The 23500-nt window shown below is 38.5% G+C and overlaps 2 protein-coding genes and 1 long non-coding RNA gene across 3 annotated transcripts in view; 2 read left to right on the forward strand and 1 right to left on the reverse strand.

Annotated features, from left to right (window-relative positions):
- LOC123879478 (cytoplasmic aconitate hydratase-like) overlaps nt 1-12520 on the reverse strand; it is a 32690-nt gene extending 20170 nt beyond the window's left edge. The window contains exons 1-11 of the mRNA XM_045927197.1: nt 12368-12520; nt 10978-11073; nt 10355-10521; nt 9522-9667; nt 9060-9129; nt 8482-8544; nt 7616-7742; nt 6719-6849; nt 6037-6208; nt 4673-4773; nt 3322-3438 (exon numbers count right to left, since the gene is read on the reverse strand). Coding sequence (XP_045783153.1) covers nt 3322-3438; nt 4673-4773; nt 6037-6208; nt 6719-6849; nt 7616-7742; nt 8482-8544; nt 9060-9129; nt 9522-9667; nt 10355-10521; nt 10978-11073; nt 12368-12374 — 1197 coding nt within the window. The 5' untranslated portion in view covers nt 12375-12520. The remainder of the gene's footprint in view (nt 1-3321; nt 3439-4672; nt 4774-6036; nt 6209-6718; nt 6850-7615; nt 7743-8481; nt 8545-9059; nt 9130-9521; nt 9668-10354; nt 10522-10977; nt 11074-12367) is intronic.
- LOC123879541 lies at nt 4423-10845 on the forward strand. The gene is made up of 3 exons (XR_006799028.1): nt 4423-4579; nt 8804-8806; nt 10835-10845. It is a non-coding gene; the product is annotated as an uncharacterized LOC123879541 (long non-coding RNA).
- Nucleotides 12521-13004: 484 nt separating the features above from the next.
- On the forward strand, nt 13005-23142 carry LOC123879494 (ran GTPase-activating protein 1). The gene is made up of 12 exons (XM_045927225.1): nt 13005-13241; nt 14627-14814; nt 15695-15829; nt 16103-16255; nt 17209-17378; nt 18040-18139; nt 18738-18849; nt 19162-19257; nt 20144-20287; nt 20982-21091; nt 22051-22236; nt 22876-23142. Exons 1-12 carry the CDS (start codon nt 13133-13135, stop codon nt 23065-23067), a joined length of 1695 nt encoding a protein of 564 aa, XP_045783181.1. The 5' UTR covers nt 13005-13132; the 3' UTR covers nt 23068-23142.
- The last annotated feature ends 358 nt before the right edge of the window (nt 23143-23500 follow it).

The raw sequence follows: 23500 nt of genomic DNA on the forward strand, positions 1-23500 counted from the left end.
TTTTGGTGTAATTTTCAGCAGAGAATATCTTTCAGTGATAGCAGTCATTCACTCAGTAGACAGTGTCACACTTCTGTCACTGGGTTTATGACAGTTATTACTGATGGATATTTTTGTGTCACAAAAAAGACAAGCAATGTTGTCACAAAGAAAACAAGAACTATTATGACAGAAAGAAGAACATTCGCCACTGGCAGTAGTCACTCGCTCAGTAGACTTGTCATTAATCAGTCACTGGGTGTGTGATTTCTGTCACTGGTGGATTACTATCACAAAGAAAAGAACTGTCATGACAAAAGAAGAAAGAAGAAAATTCGCCAATGGTAGTAGTCACTCACTCAGTAGACTTGTCATGAATCAGTCACTGGGTGTGTGATTTCTGTCAGAGGTAATTACTATCACAAAGAAGACAAGAAATGTCATGACAAAAGAAGAAAGAAGAAAATTCGCCAATGGTAGTAGTCACTCACTCAGTAGACTTGTCATTAATCAGTCACTGGGTGTGTGATAGCTGTCACTGCTGAGTATTGTAACAAAAAATACAGAACTGTCATGACAAAAGAAGAATGAAGAAAATTCGCCAATGGTAGTAGTCACTCGCTCAGTAGACTTGTCATCAATCAGTCACTGGGTGTGTGATTTCTGTCACAGGTGATATCTATCACAAAGAAGACAAGAACTGTCATGACAAAAGAAGAAAGAAGAAAATTCGCCAATGGTAGTAGTCACTCGCTCAGTAGACTTGTCATTAATCAGTCACTGGGTGTGTGATTTCTGTCACAGGTGATATCTATCACAAAGAAGACAAGAACTGTCATGACAAAAGAAGAAAGAAGAAAATTCGCCAATGGTAGTAGTCACTCGCTCAGTAGACTTGTCATTAATCAGTCACTGGGTGTGTGATTTCTGTCAGAGGTAATTACTATCACAAAGAAGACAAGTCATGACAAAAGAAGAAAGAAGGAAATTCGCCAATGGTAGTAGTCACTCACTCAGTAGACTTGACATTAATCAGTCACTGGGTGTGTGAATTCTGTCAGAGGTAATTACTATCACAAAGAAGACAAGAACTGTTATGACAAAAGAAGAAAGAAGAAAATTCGCCAATGGTAGTAGTCACTCACTCAGTAGACTTGTCATTAATCGGTCACTGGGTGTGTGATTTCTGTCACTGCTGAATATTGTAACAAAGAAGATAGAACTGTCATGACAAAAGAAGAAAGAAGAAAATTCGCCAATGGTAGTAGTCACTCACTCAGTAGACTTGTCATTAATCGGTCACTGGGTGTGTGATTTCTGTCACTGCTGAATATTGTAACAAAGAAGATAGAACTGTCATGACAAAAGAAGAAAGAAGAAAATTCGCCAATGGTAGTAGTCACTCACTCAGTAGACTTGTCATTAATCGGTCACTGGGTGTGTGATTTCTGTCACTGCTGAATATTGTAACAAAGAAGATAGAACTGTCATGACAAAAGAAGAAAGAAGAAAATTCGCCAATGGTAGTAGTCACTCACTCAGTAGACTTGTCATCAATCAGTCACTGGGTGTGTGATAGCTGTCACTGCTGAATATTGTAACAAAGAAGACAAGAACTGTCATGACAAAAGAAGAAAGAAGAAAATTCGCCAATGGTAGTAGTCACTCACTCAGTAGACTTGTCATTAATCGGTCACTGGGTGTGTGATTTCTGTCACTGCTGAATATTGTAACAAAGAAGATAGAACTGTCATGACAAAAGAAGAAAGAAGAAAATTCGCCAATGGTAGTAGTCACTCACTCAGTAGACTTGTCATCAATCAGTCACTGGGTGTGTGATAGCTGTCACTGCTGAATATTGTAACAAAGAAGACAAGAACTGTCATGACAAAAGAAGAAAGAAGAAAATTCGCCAATGGTAGTAGTCACTCACTCAGTAGACTTGTCATCAATCAGTCACTGGGTGTGTGATAGCTGTCACTGGCGATTATTGTCGCAAAGAAGACAAGAACTGTCATGACAAAAAGAAGACAAATTACTGTTTATTTTATTAACTATCAATATTTTATTGTTTACATGCATGTAAATCGCCTTTTCCTGTCTATCAGTATTCTAGAGGGTATATTTCGGAGTGGGTGCACAAGAGCTCTTTGACCTGGTTCCTCCTGCACCTTTCTACCATCGTACTGCAAGGCATTGTCAAGGTCTTCACCTGTATGTAGTCAAAATTATACCTTACCGTCCTAGGTACCTTCAAGTCAAGAATGAATAGGCATTTTCTAGGCAAGCGCGCTCCATCTCAGGCTGCACCATCACTTGCCAGCAGGTCTGTTTTAGCACGTCTATAAATTAAAAAAAACCGGCCAAGTGCGAGTCAGATTCGCACACCGAGGGTTCCATACTCGGTTATTTTTTCCGACATTTTGCATGATAAATCAAAAACTATTATTCATAAAAATAAATGAAAATCTGTTTTAGAATGTACAGTTAAAGCACTTTCATATGATAACCCATTTGGTATAGTTCTCTTACTTTGAAAATTGAAACACATTTTAATTTTTTTTTGTGATGTAACCACAAGTTCACGGTTTTCGGATTTTTTCTTTTACTTGTGCTGTAAGACCTACCTACCTGCCAAATTTCATGATTCTAGGTCAAGGGGAAGTAACCTATAGGTTTTCGTGATAGATACGACAGACAGACAACAAAATGATCTTATAAGGGTTCCGTTTTTCCTTTTGAGGTACGGGACCCTAAAACACATGGCACATGGACAAGAGTAGCTGCTGATAGAGAGAAATGGCATCAGTTGGAGGAGGCCTTTGTCAAATAGTGACATACAGACAGGGAGTTGATGCATAATGAATGAACAATGAATAAGTTAGGAACAGTGTCATTTAAATTTATGTTAAATTAGGAAAAAAAAAACACATGATGTAACTGAAATAATGTCTGAATAAAGGCTATTATTATTATATATAACTTACTCTCACGCCCGGTTACAAAATAGATATATATAAGAGCCAAAGGGAATATAATATACTTACATACATAAAAATAAATAAACCTACATACACATTTACATAAATACATATTTGTACCGGGCGGAGGATTACGCTCCGGCAGGGGAGACCAAACGGCCGGGGGTCAGGGCGACAGGTTGAGAAAGCGGCGGACTATCCTAGCCGAGTCTAGCAAGACCGCTTTTTGCATCCTGGCTGCGAGCGAACTGCCACGGAACCCCAGTCGCCTCAGATGGTGAGCGAGGCTGACTGGGATCAACCCGTTTGCAGTTATGACGATTTTATTGATATTATTATTATTATTATACAATATACATACCTTGTTAGTAAGGCAGTCCTGGAAGTCTTTCTTCATGACAGAGACAGAGACTCGGTCTTGTGGTCGCTTTGGTCCACTCACTGACGTCACCACAGTGGACAAGTCAAGTTCGACCACCTGGAATAAAATGGAATAGGAATATTTTTATTCATAAAACTTTTCCAAGTTCCAAGCCTCAATAGCTCAACAGGCTGAGGAGCCGACTGAATTCTAAAAAGGTCGGCGGTTCAAACCCCACCCGTTGCACTATTGTCGCACCTACTCCTAATACAGCTTTGCGCTTAGTTGGAGGGGAAAGGGGAATATTAGTCATGATTAACATGGCTAATATTCTTTCTAAAAAAAAAAAAAAAAGTATTTATGAATCGTCAAATGCATCTACCACTGGTTTGGAATGCCTTTCCAACCGAGAAGAACCAGCAAGAAACTCGGCGGTTGCTCTTTTCAAAGATTTGATATACAATATTATGCCATGTATGAAAGCAATTGAAGTCCCGCGCATTGCTGGAGCGAGCTGCAGGTCAAATCCACGCTCTTTTATCATTTACATAATCTTCGATTGTATAATATGCTTTTCTCAGAAGCATATTTTACATAGATTTTTCGAACTTGTGCAAAGGCAAGTCCAAAATTGATTGAGGAATTTTTTTATAAAAGATTATACCCATTTCCACAAATACACGGAATTGTATCGGAACGCTAAGTCGCTTGGTGGCAACTAGCCACGGCCGAAGCCTACTACCAGACAAGGGCAGAGGAAATTTAGAAATTATAAAAGTCCAAATGCCGGGAATCGAACCTGGGCCACACACCATTGCGTCAGGAATAATGTTGAGTAAGTAGGACATGACTTGAAAAAGAGTTTGTAAGAGTAGCCTCTTTTTTGTACTGTGCCAGTACAATGTACCACTTCAAAAGAGGCGAGCCGTCTTGAAGCATAGCGATTCATTTGAGGTTACGAGTGATTATGTTATCGCGTACTGGCGCATATTGTACCTTTCAAAAGAAGCAAACGCGACCAAGAGGCAAAGAGGTAACGCGACGCGCGACGAAGCGAGACAACACGCGCTACGCGGCGGCGAGACACGACGGCGCGCGATGCATTCTCTCTCACTATAGTACACTCAAACTCGTACGCACGAACGCGACATAAAATGTGAAGTAGTACATTTTGAAACGTTGAGCCGCTCTTACATTTTGACGTCATGTACGGGACAAATGTACTGCCTCTTGTAAGTCCTACTCAACGCTAGTATTAGTATAGATAAAATTCCAAATGCCGGGAATCGAACCTGGGCCGCACACCGCTGCTTCAGGAAGGCCGTCTAAACCTGTATAAAAGTTAGTTTACCTCAGAGAATATAGGGTCTTGAGCTGGGTTGCTATAGTCCCTAAATTGCTTTGTAGCCCTGAGATACTCTTCGATGATTTTGATTTTGTCCGCCGATCGATCTGAAAACATATTCAACAAGTGTAAATTTATAATTTACTAGCTGATACCCGCGACTTCGTTCGCGTGGATGTAGGTTTTCAAAATTATCGTGGGGACTATTTGATTTTCTGGGATAAAAAGTAGCCTATGTGCTAATCCAGGCTATAATCTATCTCCATTCTAAATTTCAGCCCAATCGGTCCAGTAGTTTTTGCGTGAAGGAGTAACAAACATACATACACACACACACACACACACACACATACAAACTTTCTCCTTTATAATATTAGTGTGATAGTGTTATAACAACCAGTGAAGGTTACAGTAACTAGAAAAGAGCTGATAACTTTCAAACGGCTGAACCGATTTTCTTGGATTATAGCTAAGAACACTATCTTGATCAAGCCACCTTTCAAACAAAAAAAAAAACTAAATTAAAATCGGTTCAATAGTTTAGGAGCTACGATGCCACAGACAGATACACAGATACACACGTCAAAACTTATAACACCCTTCTTTTTGGATCGGGAGTTAAAAATATTAATCAAACTTTCTCAGTTTAATTTTTAAAAGTATTACCGATTTTTTACCCGACTGCGGCAAAACCCATAAATATGTTATTAGTTTATATACTTTTTAGTATTCTTCCGTAACAAATGTACTAAGGCCACAGAAAGCAGAAGGGAATGTTTTTACTCGACTGCGGCAAGGCCAAAAGGAAGGGTTATGATTTTAGCAGTCTATGTATGTATGTATGTTTGTATCCAGATTCTGTGTGTTCCACCGTAGCGCCTAAGCTACTGGGCCGATTTTGATGAATGAGGTGTCAATCGATTTGTCGTAAAGGTCCGGGTGATATAGGCTGCATTTTATACGAAAAAAATTGACCTAACGGATATTACATGAAAAAAATGGGGGTCTCCAAATTTTTTTTTTGCTATTGTATCGAGTGGGATGTCAAATGAAAGAGGAGAAAATTCTGAGTTCATAAATATAAATGTACTAAAATATTAAAATATACCAAGCGACAGATAAACAATTTTACTATAATATTTCAGCGTTTATTAAGACAGTTGCAGTTGGGTTATACTTTTCAACTTTATCTTGTTGATAGAAAGAGTTCTCTAATAAAGTAGGACGGGAATTATAGGTTCTTTCGATTGGTTGGCCACTCTAAATGGTTAACGCCCACTGAGTCCTTTGTCTTTGTCACTTGTATGGGATTACGTAACAGAGAGGGCCCTATACTAACTTCTCTCCGTGGATAGGTTATGAATACTTACTAGTCTGGCTCAAGTACTGCAGAGATCTCTCGTCGACGGGAAAGTGAGCCACCGTTGCACCGAACTCGGGACACATGTTGGCGACCGTGGCTCTGTCTGCGATGCTCAAAGCTTCCACGCCTGGCCCGAAGAACTCCACGAATTTACCAACCACGCCCAGAGAACGGAGGTGCTGGACAAACAAGTCGTAATTAAAAAAAAACCGGCCAAGTGCGAGTCAGACTCGCGCACTGAGGGTTCCGTACTCGAGTATTTTTTCCGACATTTTGCTTGATAAATCAAAAACTGTTATGCATAAAAATCTGTTTTAGAATGTACGGGTAAAGCCCTTTCATATGATACCCCACTTGGTATAGTTATTTTACTTTGAAAATTGAAAATACTGACTACTTGTTCATGAACACATTTTAATTCTTTTTGTGATGTGATTCACGGTTTTCGGATTTTTTTCCTTTGCCTGTGCTATAAAACCTACCTACCCGCCAAATTTCATGATTCAAGGTCAACAGGAAGTACCCTATAGGTTTTCTTGACAGACAACAGACGGACAGATGACAGTCAGGCAGACAGACAACAAAGTGATCCTATAAGGGTTCGGTTTTGCCGTTTGAAGTACGGACTCTAAAAAAGTGCGGATTGGTCGATTTTGGTTGGGTCAATTTTGGGAGGTTTATGATCTTACCTTGGTGATAGTAAGCACTAAGTCAGTGGAGGTCGTCAGGGGGTCCAGCTCTCCCACAAGCTTGTACCCCACCACTTTGGGTAACAGCATACTTATGGCTTGACCTAACATCACTGCCTCTGCTTCAATACCTGATAAAAACAAAAAAAAATCTAAACATATTGAACGACTACCTTATGCCCGCGTCTTCGCCCGCTTTCAAACCCCTATTTTACCCCCTTATGGATCGAATTTTGAAAATTTCAGCACGATCCATCCAGTAGATAGATAAATAGATAGATAGAAAGCTTTATTGCACACAAATCCATACTTATATTATAAATGCGAAAGTGTGTCTGTCTGTCTGTCTGCTACCTTTTCGCGGCCCAACAGTTTAACCGATTCTGACGAAATTTGGTACAGGGTCAGCTTATATCCCGGGGATGGACATAGGCATGTTTTTATCTCGGAAAATCAAACAGTTCCCACGGGATCTTTAAAAACCGAAATCCACGCGACCGAAGTCGCGGGCATCCTCTAGTATGAAATAAACAAGACAAAACAAAGAAACTAAAAACTAACAACAGTTGTTTGCAAAGGCGGCCTTATTGCTCAGATCAATCTCTACCAAGCAACCTTTGGTGAAAGGAGAGACTAGGTGTGTTGGATAGTACTATCAAATATATAATATACAGAATCTTATTTAATAGTAATATTATATTACTGTATATATATTACCATCTTATAAGTAATAATATCCTAGTACATTCAATGCCTGGAACATTTTTTTTAAATCAAAAATAGCAAGCAAAACACCTGATGTTAAGTGATTACCGCAGCCCATAAACATTTGCAGCACCAGAGGCACCGCTTCATCTGGAGAGCCTTGGAATATTCTAGAAGCTTCTAGAAACCTACCTCCCACTCCCCATCCAACAACTCCCAGGCCATTGATCATGGTGGTATGGCTGTCTGTCCCCACCACGGAGTCAGGATGCAGTACATCACCAGTGAACACCACACGGGCCAAGTATTCCAGGTTAACCTGGAAACCAACATTTCCAGCATTATACTTTGGATAGACAGGACAAGATTTTGATGAATAAAGTCTTGTTGATTTCGTCTTCATGTTTAATAGACACGCTAGAATTCATAGTCAAGACAGGGGCTTCTTTAGGGGACCATTCAGACAACATGTGTCATATATAGCCCTAATTCGCACGAGTGTTAAAAAAGCGTTGCGTTAAAACCCGGCGTTGCGCTGACAATACAAAGTGCGCGTTAAGAAAGCGTTGACGTATGAACAGATACTTAGGAATGCATTTGTTATATTTGAACGCTTTTTTAACGAACTTTAAAAAAGCTCTCGTGCGAATGAGGCCTCAGGGGACCATTCAGACAACATGGTGTCATATTTAACCTTCCAATATGCCGGTCATAACAAAGAAAAATACTTATTAAGATAATTATGAAAAGTGCTAAGTTTCTTTTTACCCGACTACAGCAAAGCCAAAAGGAAGGGTTATGATTTTAGCAGTCTATGTATGTATGTAGGTTTGTATTTATGTGTGTTCCATCGTAGCGCCTAAACTACTGAACCTATTTTGATGAATGAGGCGTTATTATGAACCCTTTGTTACTATGGTCCGGCATACTTATCTTACTTATCGACAGATTGCGGATAGATGTATTATTAATTTTGGGCGTATATCTATCGCTATCTATCGGCAGTGCGCGGGGAGTAGTCGGGTTTTAGTGCTGTTTAACTTTATCTTGTAAGTTACCTGATGGACAATACCAGAGCCTGGAGGAACAATCAGCATATTGTCAAAAGCCTGGGCACCCCACTGTAAAAAAAGTGTAACTGTTTAATAATATCACTACTTAATAACACTAATATTATAAAGGCAAAAGTTTGTGTGTGTGTGTGTGAATGTTTGTTACTCTTTCACGCAAAAACCACTGGACGGATTTGGCTGAAATTCCGAATGAAGATAGATAATATCCTGGATAAGCACATAGGCTTCTTTTTATCCCGGAAAACCGAAGAGTTCCCACGGGATTTCATAAAACCTAAATCCACGCGGACGAAGTCGCGGGCGTCAGCTAGTATTATAAATGTGTTTGTTGATTTGTCCTTTAATCAAGTCGCAATGGAGCAAAAAATTGACGTAATTTTTTGCATAGCTATAGTTATAGACCTGGAGAGTGGCATAGACTACTTTTTATCCCGGAAAATCAATGAGTTCAAACAGGATTTAAAAAATTTAAATCCACGCGGACGAAGTCGCGGGCATCAGCTAATAACTAAGAATTAATTAAAAAGACTGATAATAAAGCTATTGATTCATATTGAAAGTACCTTCAAAAACTGAAATCTTTCTTTGTTCCTCTCAAATTCTAATTCTTGATTCTTGTTCAATGCATCTGGCCTGAAAGCAAAACAAGATAAAGTTAAACAGCTAAGTTTAAGTTAAGTTAAAACCCGGCTACTACCCAGGAACCACTATAAATTCTATAAAACTCTGCCGTTCAGCGTATTTTAACTTTGTACTATGTTTATCCAATCACAAACATGTTTTCATTAAAAATGTTTTGAAATCTAATTTTTTTTTAATAAAAAATAGCAAACAAATAAGCATGTGGGTCACCTGATGTTAAGTGATTCAATCCTAAAACATAGTTTCATTTAAAATTGGTTGGTGTCTCAAAATAGTTGACGCCAACTGAGTTTTCTGTCTTTGTCATTTGTATGGGATTACATAACAGAGAGAGCTCTATACTAACTTCTCTCCATGGATAGTGCATGAAGAAGGCCACTCACATTCTAGCGAAATCCACTTGCACGGAGTGGTCTATGACCAGATCCGCTGGACATATTGGGTTGATCTTGTCCGGGTTACCCCCTAAGCCCTTCACAGCGTCACGCATCGCTGCAAAGTCCACAACCGCTGGAACTCCTGTCAGATCCTGGAATAACATGGAATTTTGAGTATAGAATTCCAGGTTCCATTCCTAGTTATTTCAACTTTCTTTAAGTAAACTATTATTATTTGTGGTATGTATGGTCGCAATCAGAATTCAAGTAGCAATTCTGCGAAACTTTGACTTTGCTTAGATTTAAGTCACTGTTTAAATGAAACAGCGTTTTTTTTAATGTGTCCCTATCTTTTTCCCTCGAACATGGCAGTCGGAGACTGTTGGAGGTCGGTACTATGAATGGCGTGACGAGACAGCGTTCGCTGGCGTAAGTCTGTCTCGTTTTTAACCCCCGACGCAAAAATACGGTTGTTTTAAGTTTGACGTGTGTATCTGTGTATCTGTCTGTGGCATCGTAGCTCCTAAACTAATGAACCGATTTTAATTTAGTTTTTTTTGTTTGAAAGGTGGCTTGATCGAGAGTGTTCTTAGCTATAATCCAAGAAACTCAGTTCAGCCGTTTGAAAGTTATCAGCTCTTTTCTAGTTATAACTGTAACCTTCACTTGTTGGGGGTGTTATAAATTTTTAATTTACAATTGTTACTAAAATCATTGTAGTCAGTTTTGTGGACTGAATGAAAAAAAAAACTTAAGTCTAAGCAAAGTCAAAGTGTGCTCTACAGTTTTTAACCTGAGGCTCTCAATTTAGGACAATAACCGTCCCTGGTTGAACTTACTTGTAATATAACTCTAGCAGGTTTAAACGCGATCTCCACACCACCCTGGACATTCTGGTTGGATTCCCAGTCGAGCACATTCTTGACATCCTTCTCTAGCACTTGAAAGTTATCGCAGTTCCGAACGCAGGACTCTAAGAGAACCCTGATGCTGAAGGGCAGCCGGTCTGAAAACAAAGTCTAACATCACTTTTTTTTTTAATAAAGAATATTAGCCATGCTAATCCTGACTAATACTCCCCTTTCCCCTCCAATTAAGAGTAAAACTTGTGCCAGGAGTGGGTACATCCACTCCCACCCCTTGGTAGCTACGTGAACACTGTTCTTTACTCCTTAATAATTTTATTTAAAATTGTTAACTATCAAAAATCTACTATTAATATAGAATAATAATATAATACTATTGTATCTGAAAAACAGGACATGATAGAAAAAAGTACTTATGTAAGTAATAAGTGGTGCATATGAATACATAAACAGGAAAAATTTCAGTGGGTACTGATTTTTTTTTTACTTTGTAATGCAGTGCAGTGTTATTTTGATGATTCAAAAGCACTTGTAAAAGTCTACTTGAATAAAAATGTATTCTATTCTATTTTCCTAAACAAAATTCTAAACCTTACCATATTTCTCGCCCAAAACGCTGATGTCATAATATTTAAACCTTTTTCCATTGATGTTCATAGTTTTCAACAGTTTCTCGTACGGGTTGCCGGTGGCTGAAAAAAATAAGCCATACACTCTCATTTTGTTTATTTGTTTAATAGTTTTAAAAATCATTTTCAGAGAGAGAGAGTAGAATTTATCCTCTTCAGGAAAGGCAAAGGTTGTAGACCATGCAGCCTGGTAAGTCGTAGATGTTTTTTCTTGTGTTGCTATAAAATATGTCTTTAATTTATATATTTCTTTCTTTTTCTTATCTCCAGTACGGTCAAATCCAGTTGTTTAGTCTATATTCAAAACCATTTTCAACATTATAATTTGGTTATTATTGCAATTTTTTTTAATGGATATTTGGTTCTGGGTTTAATTATAAATGTGAAAGTGTTTGTTTGTTGGTTGATCCTTTAATCATGTTGCAATGGATCAACGTGATTTTCACAGACATTGTCTACTTAGCTTTTTATTAATATAATTATTGGTGATTGTCAATTTCTTAGGAATTAGTATGATAAGTCCATGAATATGGAGTGGACTATGTAATTTTCATGTAGACCAAATGTAGACAAATTTACTATTGAAAGGACTTATGAAAGGATTGATAGATGTCAAAATAATTAAACTTTTTTTTAAAATTATAAGGCTCACCACAAACCTCCAGAATAGCATTTTATAGTCCAGAATTCTAGAATTTTGTAATACTTATGTATCTCATAGACATTCCAATTTCAGATTGATCTGTCAGAAGTTGGTTAAAAATGAATCTGGCCATAAATTCAATCTTTTGACTAAGTACCTCTCTAGTTCATTAGTAAGCACTGGTGTCTTATATTTGAGAGCCCAGGTTCAATTCCTGCCAGATAATTTTTAATTCCTAGTTTATTTTGTAGAGATATTAAGGCCTCAACAGCAAAAGAACCTAAATTAGATTTTATTAAGTACCTATAGTTTATACGTGAATAATAGTATATTGATCATAAAATCGTTTATTACATCGGATTTACATTAAAGTAAGTTAAAGGAAGTGGCTATTGAAAAGAACCCAATATAATTTAACAACAACCGCCTAAATAACCTTGAAAGTTCTTATTAGAGTCAATTACTTAACATTTTAGAATATTAATCATACACATAAATAAGATCAAAGGTTATGCGTACAATGTTTATTAAACAGATACATGGACTGTAATCAAGTATCAACACTAATATTACTTTTCCTGTTATTTATTTAGAAAAGCGATATCTTGAGAATTTCCGTAATTTAAACTATGATAAGAGCTGTACAGGAAAATGTTAGTGTATGAAAAACAAGATTCTTCTCGTGTTCGAAACTTGAAATTTAAAAATACGAACCTGCCATGGTGTTCGGCTTTGAGCTATGAAGTTACCAGAAGTCACGTAGGAACTAGTTTTGGGGACTCTAGGAACGCAGTAATATATTATTTTAAGTTAACATAAAGTTAAAACGTAAATTAAAGGTGATCCAAGCAAGAAATGTAAAAAAATCTGCCCACGCCCCACAGACCAATAACATATACATAGATAACACACTATATACCCTGAGAATCTGCCTACAAAATACCGATCACCCGAATCAACCCGAATGAAAATGACATTGACAGTTGACAACTTGACACTGATAAACCATTGGCATAATACGTCACTTTTTTTACAGCTCCACTATCGGAATCAGGAATTAGCAGGAATTAGGCAAATCATTCGAATTTCAAATGAATTTTACTATAGTTTGGCCATTTGGCATTCGGGAAACTGACTGGACCTTGACCCTTGACTGGACACACTATTTTGACGTGATTTGGCGAATCCCATCCGAATCCCAATTGTGGCGATCTTTGTATGTGGTGGCGATCATTGAGTACTTATGTAGGTAGGCGATAGTGGAGTCGTTGACAGTTTTGGCATGGCTACTACTATATTTTCTATAAGTATCTGTGCAGTTTGACAGCTTTGGAGTGTGACATTTGACAGGGAAGCAAACAACCACAGACTAATAACATCAAGCAACAGGCAAACAAAAATCAAAAAAGCCGTTGCGTGTTGTGAAAACTAATGAAACATTGAAAAACAATCGTAAATAGCAAAAAGCAGCCGACAAACATGTCTATCGACTTAAATTCATTAAGCACAGCTTTAAATGAACCAAACAGAAGCGTGACTGGTGTAGATTTTTCAGGGCGGTCATTGAAACTCGACACTGAAAAAGATGGTATGTAATCTAGTTTTCCACATAAAATAATACTTTCACACCCCTTCTGAAGTTAAAATATTACTTTTAACTTTCATATAAATGATATACGTAAGGTATTCATAGCATTGTGATTAAATAGAAACATAACCTAAGCTAGGCATCTTTGCAACTTTTTGCGTTTAAAACATGGATATAAAGTTTATGGGTTTTTGGTAAGCATCATCATCATGAACCCATTGCCGGCTCACTACTGAGCACGGGCCTCAGAATGCGAAGGGCTTGGCCATGGTCTACTACTCTAGCCAAGTGCGAATTGGCATACTTCACAACTCACTATGGAGAACTTTCAGGCTGGCAGGTTTTCTCTCGATGTTTTCCTTTACTGTTAAAGCAAGTGATACTTAATTGCTTAAAACGCGCATAACTCCAAAAAGCAGAGGTGCATGCCAATGATTGAACCCCTAACTTCCCAAAAAGGAGGTGAATGTCTTAACCATAGCTATTATGGCTCTCAGTAAGCATAGATCTGCAATCTTTTTGGCCCCACTAATCCATGCGCTAACTTCTCAAAGGAGCTCAAACTTGCCCATAGTAACCATGTGTGTGTGTGAAAAATCACATTGATCCTTTGTCAAAACAAATACAATTTTGCTTTTCTGATAATAGTATTGAATAGTGATAGTACAGTGGAGCCCTGGTCATGACAGCACTCCTGTAATCCGACATGTTTATTAACCCCCGACCCAAAAAGAGGGGTGTTATAAGTTTGACGTGTGTATCTGTGTATCTGTCTGTGGCATCGTAGCGCCTAAACGAATGAACCGATTTTAATTTAGTTTTTTTTGTTTGAAAGGTGGCTTGATCGAGAGTGTTCTTAGCTATAATCTAAAAAAATTGGTTCAGCCGTTTAAGAGTTATCAGCTCTTTTCTAGTTTTCTTGAAGGTTAGATAACCGTTAGGTTCATAATATTATGTCAATAGACAAATGTCAAGCTGTCAAGATGGATGTTGCCTAAATACATAATTATTTATTTGAAAATGATGTTTTGGAAAACTCAGATACTTTGGATCGTCGGGGGTGTTATAAATTTTTAATTTACACTTGTTTATATAGAATAACACTTGTACTTATTAATATTGAATTTACTTTTGACATACATAATGAAGTATGATTTGTACTTCAGAGTATGTAAAACATATAGAATCTTATCATTAGATCTGTAATTTATTGGATTACAAGGTACTGTTTTGTAAAAAAACTGGACTATAGGGGGTTTTAAGTAGTATTCTATAATCCGACAAATTCGATAGTTCGACACTGCCCTGCAAAAAGTTCGGATTACCAGGGGTCTACTGCATATTGATTTAGAAATTTTGACAAAACCATTATAAAATTTTTACAGCACAACCAATAATAGATGCTATCAACAAATGTCCAGACCTACAGTATTTAACCCTTACTGGCAACACACTGGGTGTGTCAGCCGCACAGGCAATTGCGAAGGCTTTAGCACAACATCCGGAATTGAAGACTGCCAGGTTCTCCGACATGTTCACTGGCAGGATGAAGACTGAGATACCACCAGCTCTGGTAAGGCTCCTGACCTAACTTCTAAGTTGTTATTGGCTATTTTAAGGATTCCCTACCTCAAAAGGAAAAACAGAACCCTTATAGGGTCACTTTGTTGTCAGTCTGTCTGTCAAGAAACCTATAGGGTACTTCCCGTTGACCTAAAATCATGAAATTTGGCAGGTAGGTAGGTCTTATAGCACAAGTAAAGGAATAAATCTGAAAACCGCGAATTTGTGGTTACATAATTTAAAAAATAAAAAAATAAAAAAAAATTCAAAATAAGATAACTATACCAAGTGGGGTATCATATGAAAGGGATTTACCTGTACATTCTAAAACAGATTTTTATTTATTTCTATGTATAATAGTTTTTGATTTATCATGCAAAATGTCAGAAAATACTCGAGTACAGAACCCTCAAATTGGTCTCCGGGATTAATAAATGAAAAATTGAAAAAAATGAAAAAATCTTTAATTTACTCTTTACATTGCTTTAAAAGTAAAGAACGGTAACAACTGCATTAGTTACTGCTTAGTTGCAGATTGATAAAATTAGGTACTAAAGACAAGAAAATAAAAATATATAACAATCTTAAAAATCAATGAATACTATGTTAAATTAATATGTGTGTGTGTGTTTGTATGTGTGTGTGTGCAATTGAGTGTTTTTCTGAAAGTATAAGAAATGGACTAATAGCATATATGAGAACACACACTAATACTTATACCATATCCTACGCATTTTGTTTCTTAGAAAACAAGTAGGGTCTGGCAGTATCTTGCTCTAAGAATCTGTTTTTGTAACTTATTCAAGAAAATGACCACATCATCACTTTCCATCAGGTGTGATTGTGGTCAAGCGCTTACCTATAGTGAATTAAAAAAAAAAAAATTTCAGACCGCCCTAGGTGATGGCATGATAGAGGCGGGCGCACGTCTCAAAGTTCTAGACCTCAGCGACAATGCGTTTGGACCAATCGGCGTCGAGGGATTGGCGAAGTTACTGCAGAGTGATGTTTGTTCACAGTTACAAGTGAGTATGTTTCTAGCATGCCGTGATAGCCTAGTGGTTAAAACGTCCTAACCGGAAAGTCGGGGTTCGATCCTGGGCACGCATCTCTAAAAATTTTGAAAAATTTTAGATTTTACCGTTTTTGACTAAAACACACAAACTTTCGCCTTTATAATATTAGTGTGATTACGCTCATTCCCACAAATGACTTTCCCACTTTCCTGAGCCTGAGCGTAGGAGTTGCGAGCTTATTACGGTTTCTAGTTAAAGCGGACCCTTAATTGTAATTTGTAGGAGCTGTACCTGAACAACAATGGTCTAGGCATAACCGGGGGCAGGCTGCTAGCTAAGGCGTTGTCCACCAATCCGAGGCAGTTGCGTGTTTTCGTGGCGGGCAGGAACCGCCTCGAGAATGAAGGCGCTAAAGCACTGGCCGGAGTCTTTCAGGTAATGAATATCTTGCTTTTGATGTTTGTTAGGGTTTCATACCTCAAAAGGAAAAAGGAACCTTTATAGGATCACTTTGTTGTCTGTCTATCTGTCGTGTCTGTCAAGAAACCCTATTGGGTACTTTTCGTTGACCTAGAATCTTGAAATTTGGCAGGTAGGTAGGTCTTTAACACAAGTAAAGGAAAAATCCGGAAACTGTGATTTTGTGGTTAAAATTAAAATGCGTTCTGAATTTTGTTTTAAATATAATCATGAAAAAACACAATTAGTTTACTTCAATCACATGTAGATGGCGCTGTCCGTCATTAACTTGCAATGTTGCATATAAAAGTGTTATTTCTCTATCATGGTATGGAACCCTTTGTGTGTGAATCTGACACGCACTTGGCCGATTTCATTTTACGTGAAAACTTCTATAGTACAAGTACTACCACTTTATAAAAGTCGCTTTGTACTTTGACTAGGTATTTTACTTCACTTTGTTGTCTGTCTGTCCGTCTGTCCCGAGTACGGAACCCTCGATGCGCGAGTCTGACTCGCACTTGGCCGATTTTGTTTTAAGTGAAAACTTCTTTAGTACTACCACTTTATAAAAGTCACTTAGTACTTTAACTATAACCCGTGCGCGTTAACATGGCACCTGGCTCGAAAACAGCCCCCCCTCCCACTTCCCCGTGCGATGCCCCGCTCTCGCCATGCCGCTACTGGTCTCGCGCGGCGGCACGGCGAGAGCGGGACATCGCGCGGGGAAGTGGGAGGAAGGTTGTTTTCGAGCCAGGTGCCATGTTAATGCGCACGAGTTATAGGTATTTTATAAAAATATTGATAATACTTTTTACTTGTTCTTTATTTCTTTTTTAGCTTTCTGTGAATTTGCCGAAAGTAAAATTGCGCTCGCTTCGCTCTGAATAGTGTTAGAACTTGTATAGATTTTGCTTGTTTTCTGACAGACAATGGGTACCCTGGAAGAAGTATCGATGCCACAGAACGGTATCTACCACGCGGGCATCACCGCCTTATCCGAGGCGTTCAAACAGAACCCGGGACTGGCATGTCTCAACCTTAACGACAACACCATGGGTCCTACAGGCGCCGCCGCCATCGCCACTGCGCTACCCAGGTCAGTGAGTCCCAGATTCAATTCCCAGTTCAGGCTAAATTGAAATTTATCGCAACCGGGAACAGAACCTAGGATAAAATCAATAAAGTTAGCATTTTTGCTGCTGAGGCTTCGGCAATGGCTAGATACAATTTGACGTCTGGTTGACGTCATAATATCTTACTAATATTATAAAGGCGAAAGTTTGTATGTGTGTGTATGTATGTTTGTTACTCCTTCACGCAAAAACCACTGGACGGATTTGGCTGGAATTCGGAATGGAGATAGATAATATCCTGGATTAGCACATAGGCTACTTTTTATCCCGGAAAATCAAAGAGTTCCCACGGGATTTCGAAAAACCTAAATCCACGCGGACGAAGTCGCGGGCGTCAGCTAGTCATCTCATATTATACTTAAAGGTCGATCGAGGTTTTTTTTTTCTCTCGTCTGACTTTACAAAGATAAGACAATGTCAAGTTTGTAGTTATTTGTAACAAGTTAGTTAAACAATACAAGTATGGACCCCGTCCGCTCGCCGACACACGCACGGCACCCCCTTAGAGCGCTTTCCAGTCAGTTTAAACAAAAAAAAAACACTCCAAAAAGGCAGAGCACGCCCGCCAGCTAACACCAACACAGACAGGGTTTTAGTTTTCAACTTTATCTTATTTTCTTACAGATTAAAAAACCTGAAGTCCATCAATTTCGGCGACTGCCTTTTGAAGAGCACAGGCGCGAAAACTCTGGCCAAGGGTTTAAAGGATTCTACATTATTGGAGGTAAGATCCTAAAGTCCCGAGTTCCCTACAGGATTTTAAAAAACCTAAATCCACACTGAAGAAGTCACTGTCATCATCTGTTTGGTACAAATATGTGCTTGTGTTCTGGAAACGGAAATAGGCGAATTCCAGAAAAATCAAGAGTTCCCTAAAAGATTTTTAAAAACCTACAACACAAACAGACACATACACACACAGACACACGCACACGCATGCATGCACGCATGCACGCACGCGCGCCTCTGCCTTTATAATATTAAGTGTGATATAAAATTTCATATACTCATTGTATGAATTTGCACGCAATTTTAATGTATAATGCGTAAAAAAATGAGTTCTCACGCGCCATTATAACTTTATGTGTCAAACATCATGTCAATAGTACGATTTCAGTCCTTATTTTAAAGGTGAGCCGTAACATATAAAAACATACACACAGACACACACAAACTTTCGCCTTTATAATATTAGTGTGATGTGATGTGTAACTCTTCCAGTTCTGAAACTATACCTCAAAGCAAAATATATCTTGAACTGGTCGTCTTTAGGTTGATTTTTCGTCGCCTTATTTTGATTTACAATGTTTTGTCTCTTTCAGTCCTTGGACCTAAGCCACAATGAAATAGGGAGGGAAGCTTGCATGGAGGTAGTCGATGCCTTAACATCTCTACCAGACAGCACGGACAGACTTACAAGGGTTGTATTGGCTGGTAAGTGGTTTTCTATCTAGGCAAGCGCGCTCCATCTTGCCAGGATCATCACTTGCTAGGTCTGATTGCATCCGAGCGCTAGCAGAGTGGAGTGGTTCCTACTTCACCTTGCAAGGCATCGTCAAGGTCAGTGACGTCGAAGTTTCGACGTTTTCGAAAAAAATAATGAGTTCTAAGGTACAATGCTCACCTGCAGAGTAGAGTAGTGTTGAGGTGTCTCTTTCAAATGAATAAAAAACCGGTCAAGTGCGAGTCGGACTCGTTATATTCTATGTATAAGATATATATTTTATATAAGACTTATGCTTACAGGTAACAGTTTGGGAGGTGCGGAGAACAAAAAGACAATGAAGAACAAACTTGGCCCATCCGCAGAACTTAGCGATGGGGAAGGCAGTGAGGATGAGTGTAAGTTATCTATCTTATATAAAATTTCATATATTCATTCATTATATGATTTTGCACGCAATTTTAATGTGTAATGCGTGAGTGCTCACGCGCCATTTTAACTTTATGTGTCAAATATCATGTCAATAGTATGATTTAACCGACTTAAAAGAAGAGGGGGTTCTCAATTTGTCTGTATGTTTTTTTAACCCCTGACCCATAAAGTGGGGTGTTATAAGTTTGACGTGTGTATCTGTCTGTGGCATTGTAGCTCCTAAACTAATGAACCGATTTTATTTTTATTTTTTTTGTTTGAAAGGTGACTTGATTAAGAATGTTCTTAGCTATAATCCAAGAAAATCGGTTCAGCCGTTTGAAAGTTATCAGCTCGTTTCTAGTTACTGTAACCTTCACTTGTCAGGGGTGTTATAAATTTTTAATTTACACTTTTTTAACATGACAAACGGGTGCATGGGTTCTTGACAATGTTGACAATGTGTAAATAGCAATGGAAAGGCAATTTCGAAATCACAGAGACTATAAAGACTATCACAATATGTAATATACAATCACACTAACATTATAAAGGTGAAAGTTTGTGTGTGTTTATGTGAAAGGCATTCTGAACCAGTAGTACATGCTCTTGACAATTCAAAAGTACTTGTAAAAGTCTAATTGAATAAAAATATTTTGAATTTGTATGTATGTGTGTGTGTATGCTTGTTACTCTTTCACGCAAAAACTACTGGACGGATTTGGCTGATAACTCAATTAGACCCTGGATTAACACATAGGCTACTTTTTATCTCAGAAAGTCAAAGAGTTTCTACGGAATTTTAAAAACCTAAATCCACGTGAACGAAGTCGCGGGCAACAGTTAGTAAACAATTGAAATTCCAAATTCTAGATGTATCTGGCTCTGATGGAGAAGAAGAAGAAGAAGATGATGAAGATGGCGACGGTCAGGCTGATGAAGACAGCGCCACTGAGGACTCAAGGCATATCGACACAGTGCTGGACATGGGCAATGAGATCAGCCTCGACCAAAGCGGTAAGAATGAGTTGTGAAAGGTGGAACTATAGGTTATAGTTATAGTTCCAGGAACTATAGGCCATACTTACTGGAACTATCCTGGGAACTATAGGTCATAGTTCCTGGAACCTGGAACTATTGGTTATAGTAGCTGGAACTGTTGATTATAGTATCTGGAACTATAGGTCATAGGTACTGGTCAGAGGAAATACCAATGCGTTTCCGTCCTTTCAGGAATTTATTTAACGTTTAATTGCATAGTTAATAATTAAAAACTGATAACAAATATTTAGAAATAAGTAAATTCAGACACTATATTTTTTAGGTACTATTTGTTAATATTGTCTTGTTTTTGTTTTATTATCCTTCGGAGCTATATAATTTTTCCAAATTTATTATGTACTAATATTACGCGATCGGTCATGTATATTACATTGTTTTACCTGCAGGAGTTGTGTGTGCCCGTAAGTTGTGTGTCACACTGAATAAGACTATACCAATTGTATTTTTAAGTGTTTTGTGAACATGCTGTGGGCGTACCTTAAATTAATAAACAAAAAAAAAAAGTTACGGTACGATGCCGTGTAAAAAGCGACAAGGAGTATGAGTTTAATTAAACTGACTTATCCCTTCCAAGTTAGCGCACTTCCATCTTACATTGCATCACCACTTACCAACGCCCTCGACTGCGATATCAATATTGTTTTTCTAGGAATAGAAGAAGTGGACACAGACGTTGGAAAATTCCTGAACAACCCCACAATCGAGAATCTCATAAAACTAGGCGCCAACCCAGCAGATGTCATAGACGCACATTTACAGGTAAAACATTACGCTAACTAAACTTGATCCTATGCCTATAAGTGCGTTTCAACGAATAGTACCTATGGCGTTATGTTGGCTCTCCTGTCTGTCAAAGTCATTGGCACCATATTTGTATAAGACGCAGATTTTGTTTATTTTCATTTGATTTTCCTGAATTAATGAAATGAAAATAAACAAAATCTGCGTCTTCTCATGCCAATATGGTGCCAATGACCATCCAACAGACAGGGGAGCCAACATAACGCCATAGGTACTATTCGTTGAAACGCACTATAGCAAATGTTGTATGTGTCCGTTATCTATATTATACAGGCTGTTACCAGAACGTTAGCAAAAACTTGGGGTTATTATTATACTACCTAAACACAATCCAAAGCCAATAATAACTAATCATTTGCCTTATCTTGTAGTTTTAGTGATTTCGTATTTCTCTAACCCGCATTGTATAGCATGCAAAACTAGGGTCAATTCTCCACCTAGGACGCAGTTTGTTGACCTATAGCGTCAGTCAGATGTTTTATCTCCATATCCATACTAATATTATAAAAATGCGAAAACGGGATTCCTAAATACCCATCCGCCTAACCGATTTGCATGTTTGGAACCCAGGTAGCTTGCGTCCATGCAATTGACATAGGCAACTTTTTATCCCGGAAAATCAAATAGTTCCCATGGGATCTTTAAAAACCCAAATCCACGCGGACGAAGTCGCGGGCATCCTCTAGTTTGCAATATATTGTGAAATTTAAAAAAAAAATGTAGTTTTTTTTTATGGTGCCTTATCAGTATTATCACCTGTCTTCGTTTTTGCTAGCGTTGTGATAACACCCAGTATATGACGTCATGACAAATCCAATCGGAAACGTTTAAGTGCGGAAACCAGCCCAGAGAGAAGAAGAAGAAGACAAATTCAATATGGCGGATATTTTAAAATAATAACTTATATTTAATTTCAGTCAATACGCGACCAGGAGAGTTTGACACAAGCCTACGTAGAGGCTCTGTGTTGTGTCTCGGGGCTCTCTGGGGAGAGCGTGACTGCAGCCGAAACCTCTAGCCGTCTCTATCACACGCTCGTGCAAAAAGCGAGACAGCAATGGTTGCTCGCTAACACGCTACTGCGAGCATTGACACTGATCAAGGTATGCAAATTTAACTGCCAAGTTTCTTGCCGGCTCTTCTCAGTAGAGTCTTCTTTCCAAACCAGTGGTAGTCTTAACAGTGGCACATGCTGCATAAAATAAAAAAAACTGGTCAAATACGACTCGGGGATCATTTTTTTAGGGTTCCGTACATAAATATGACAAGAGAATGGCATTAATAAGGTTCCGTTTTTACCCTTTGGCTATGAAATCTTACAGGACAGGACTTCGTATTTAAATAGCAACGCCATAGTGAAATTCAGCTCGCACAGCGCTGCGGCCTAAAATTAAATAATCATCCCGTCTCTCTTCGCTCTTAACCCTCTCTCCCTTCCTTCCTACACCTCTTTTCTCTACGCTTGTTAGAAGATGAAGAGCAAAAAGTTAAAAGTTTTGATGGACTTCGTCTGTGTTGGTGTTAGCTGGCGGGCGTGCTCTGCCTTTTTGGAGTGTTTTTTTTTTTTGTTAAAACTGACTGGAAAGCGCTCTAAGAGTCCATACTTGTATAGTTTCCCTAACTTGTTACAAATAACTACAAACTTTACATTGGCTAATCTTTGTAAAGCCAGACGAGAGAGCTAAATAGGTTTAATTAATACTGCGATAAAAATGAAAAACCGCGCCATTTTGCATTTACAGTCAGAAAACAAAGACTACAAGATCCGGTGGCGCGTCCCGGCCTGCTACTCGGCGCTGGCGGCAGAGATCGACGCGCCATACTTCCCCGCGCCATTACGCGACACGCTCAAGTTCTTCGTGGCGAGCAAGATGGCCGCCCTTCCGCCGGAAGTGCGCGCCGTGGTCGACAAACATCCCAACCTGTACACTTGATGCTACGTTTTAAAAATCGTTGGGTTTAATTTATGTAATTTAAAATTAAAAAATCAAATAAACGTGACTTAAAACTTGCCTTACTGACTATATTGCTTTTATTTGCCTATTTCCCCTACTCTTCTTTAATCTCTCAGTGTGCTATATACCCTTGAGTAATGAGTAAGCGTGATAGAGTACAGGCTTTTGGATGGGCAGCACATTAGTAAAAGATGCCGTACGAGAAACAATCGATTAGCTGGGCAGCGCGTATTTTTCATACATATGATTGAAAGCGAGAGTATCAGAATGGATGAGTGTGAAGAGATTGACACTTCGCCACAATACAAGCTGGCTTTTGACTGCGGCTGAGATCGACGCGCCATACTTCCCCGCGCCATTACGCGACACGCTCAAGTTCTTCGTGGCGAGCAAGATGGCCGCCCTTCCGCCG

Source organism: Maniola jurtina, chromosome 28, assembly GCF_905333055.1.
Source record: "Maniola jurtina chromosome 28, ilManJurt1.1, whole genome shotgun sequence".
Taxonomy (NCBI): Eukaryota; Metazoa; Arthropoda; class Insecta; order Lepidoptera; family Nymphalidae; genus Maniola; species Maniola jurtina.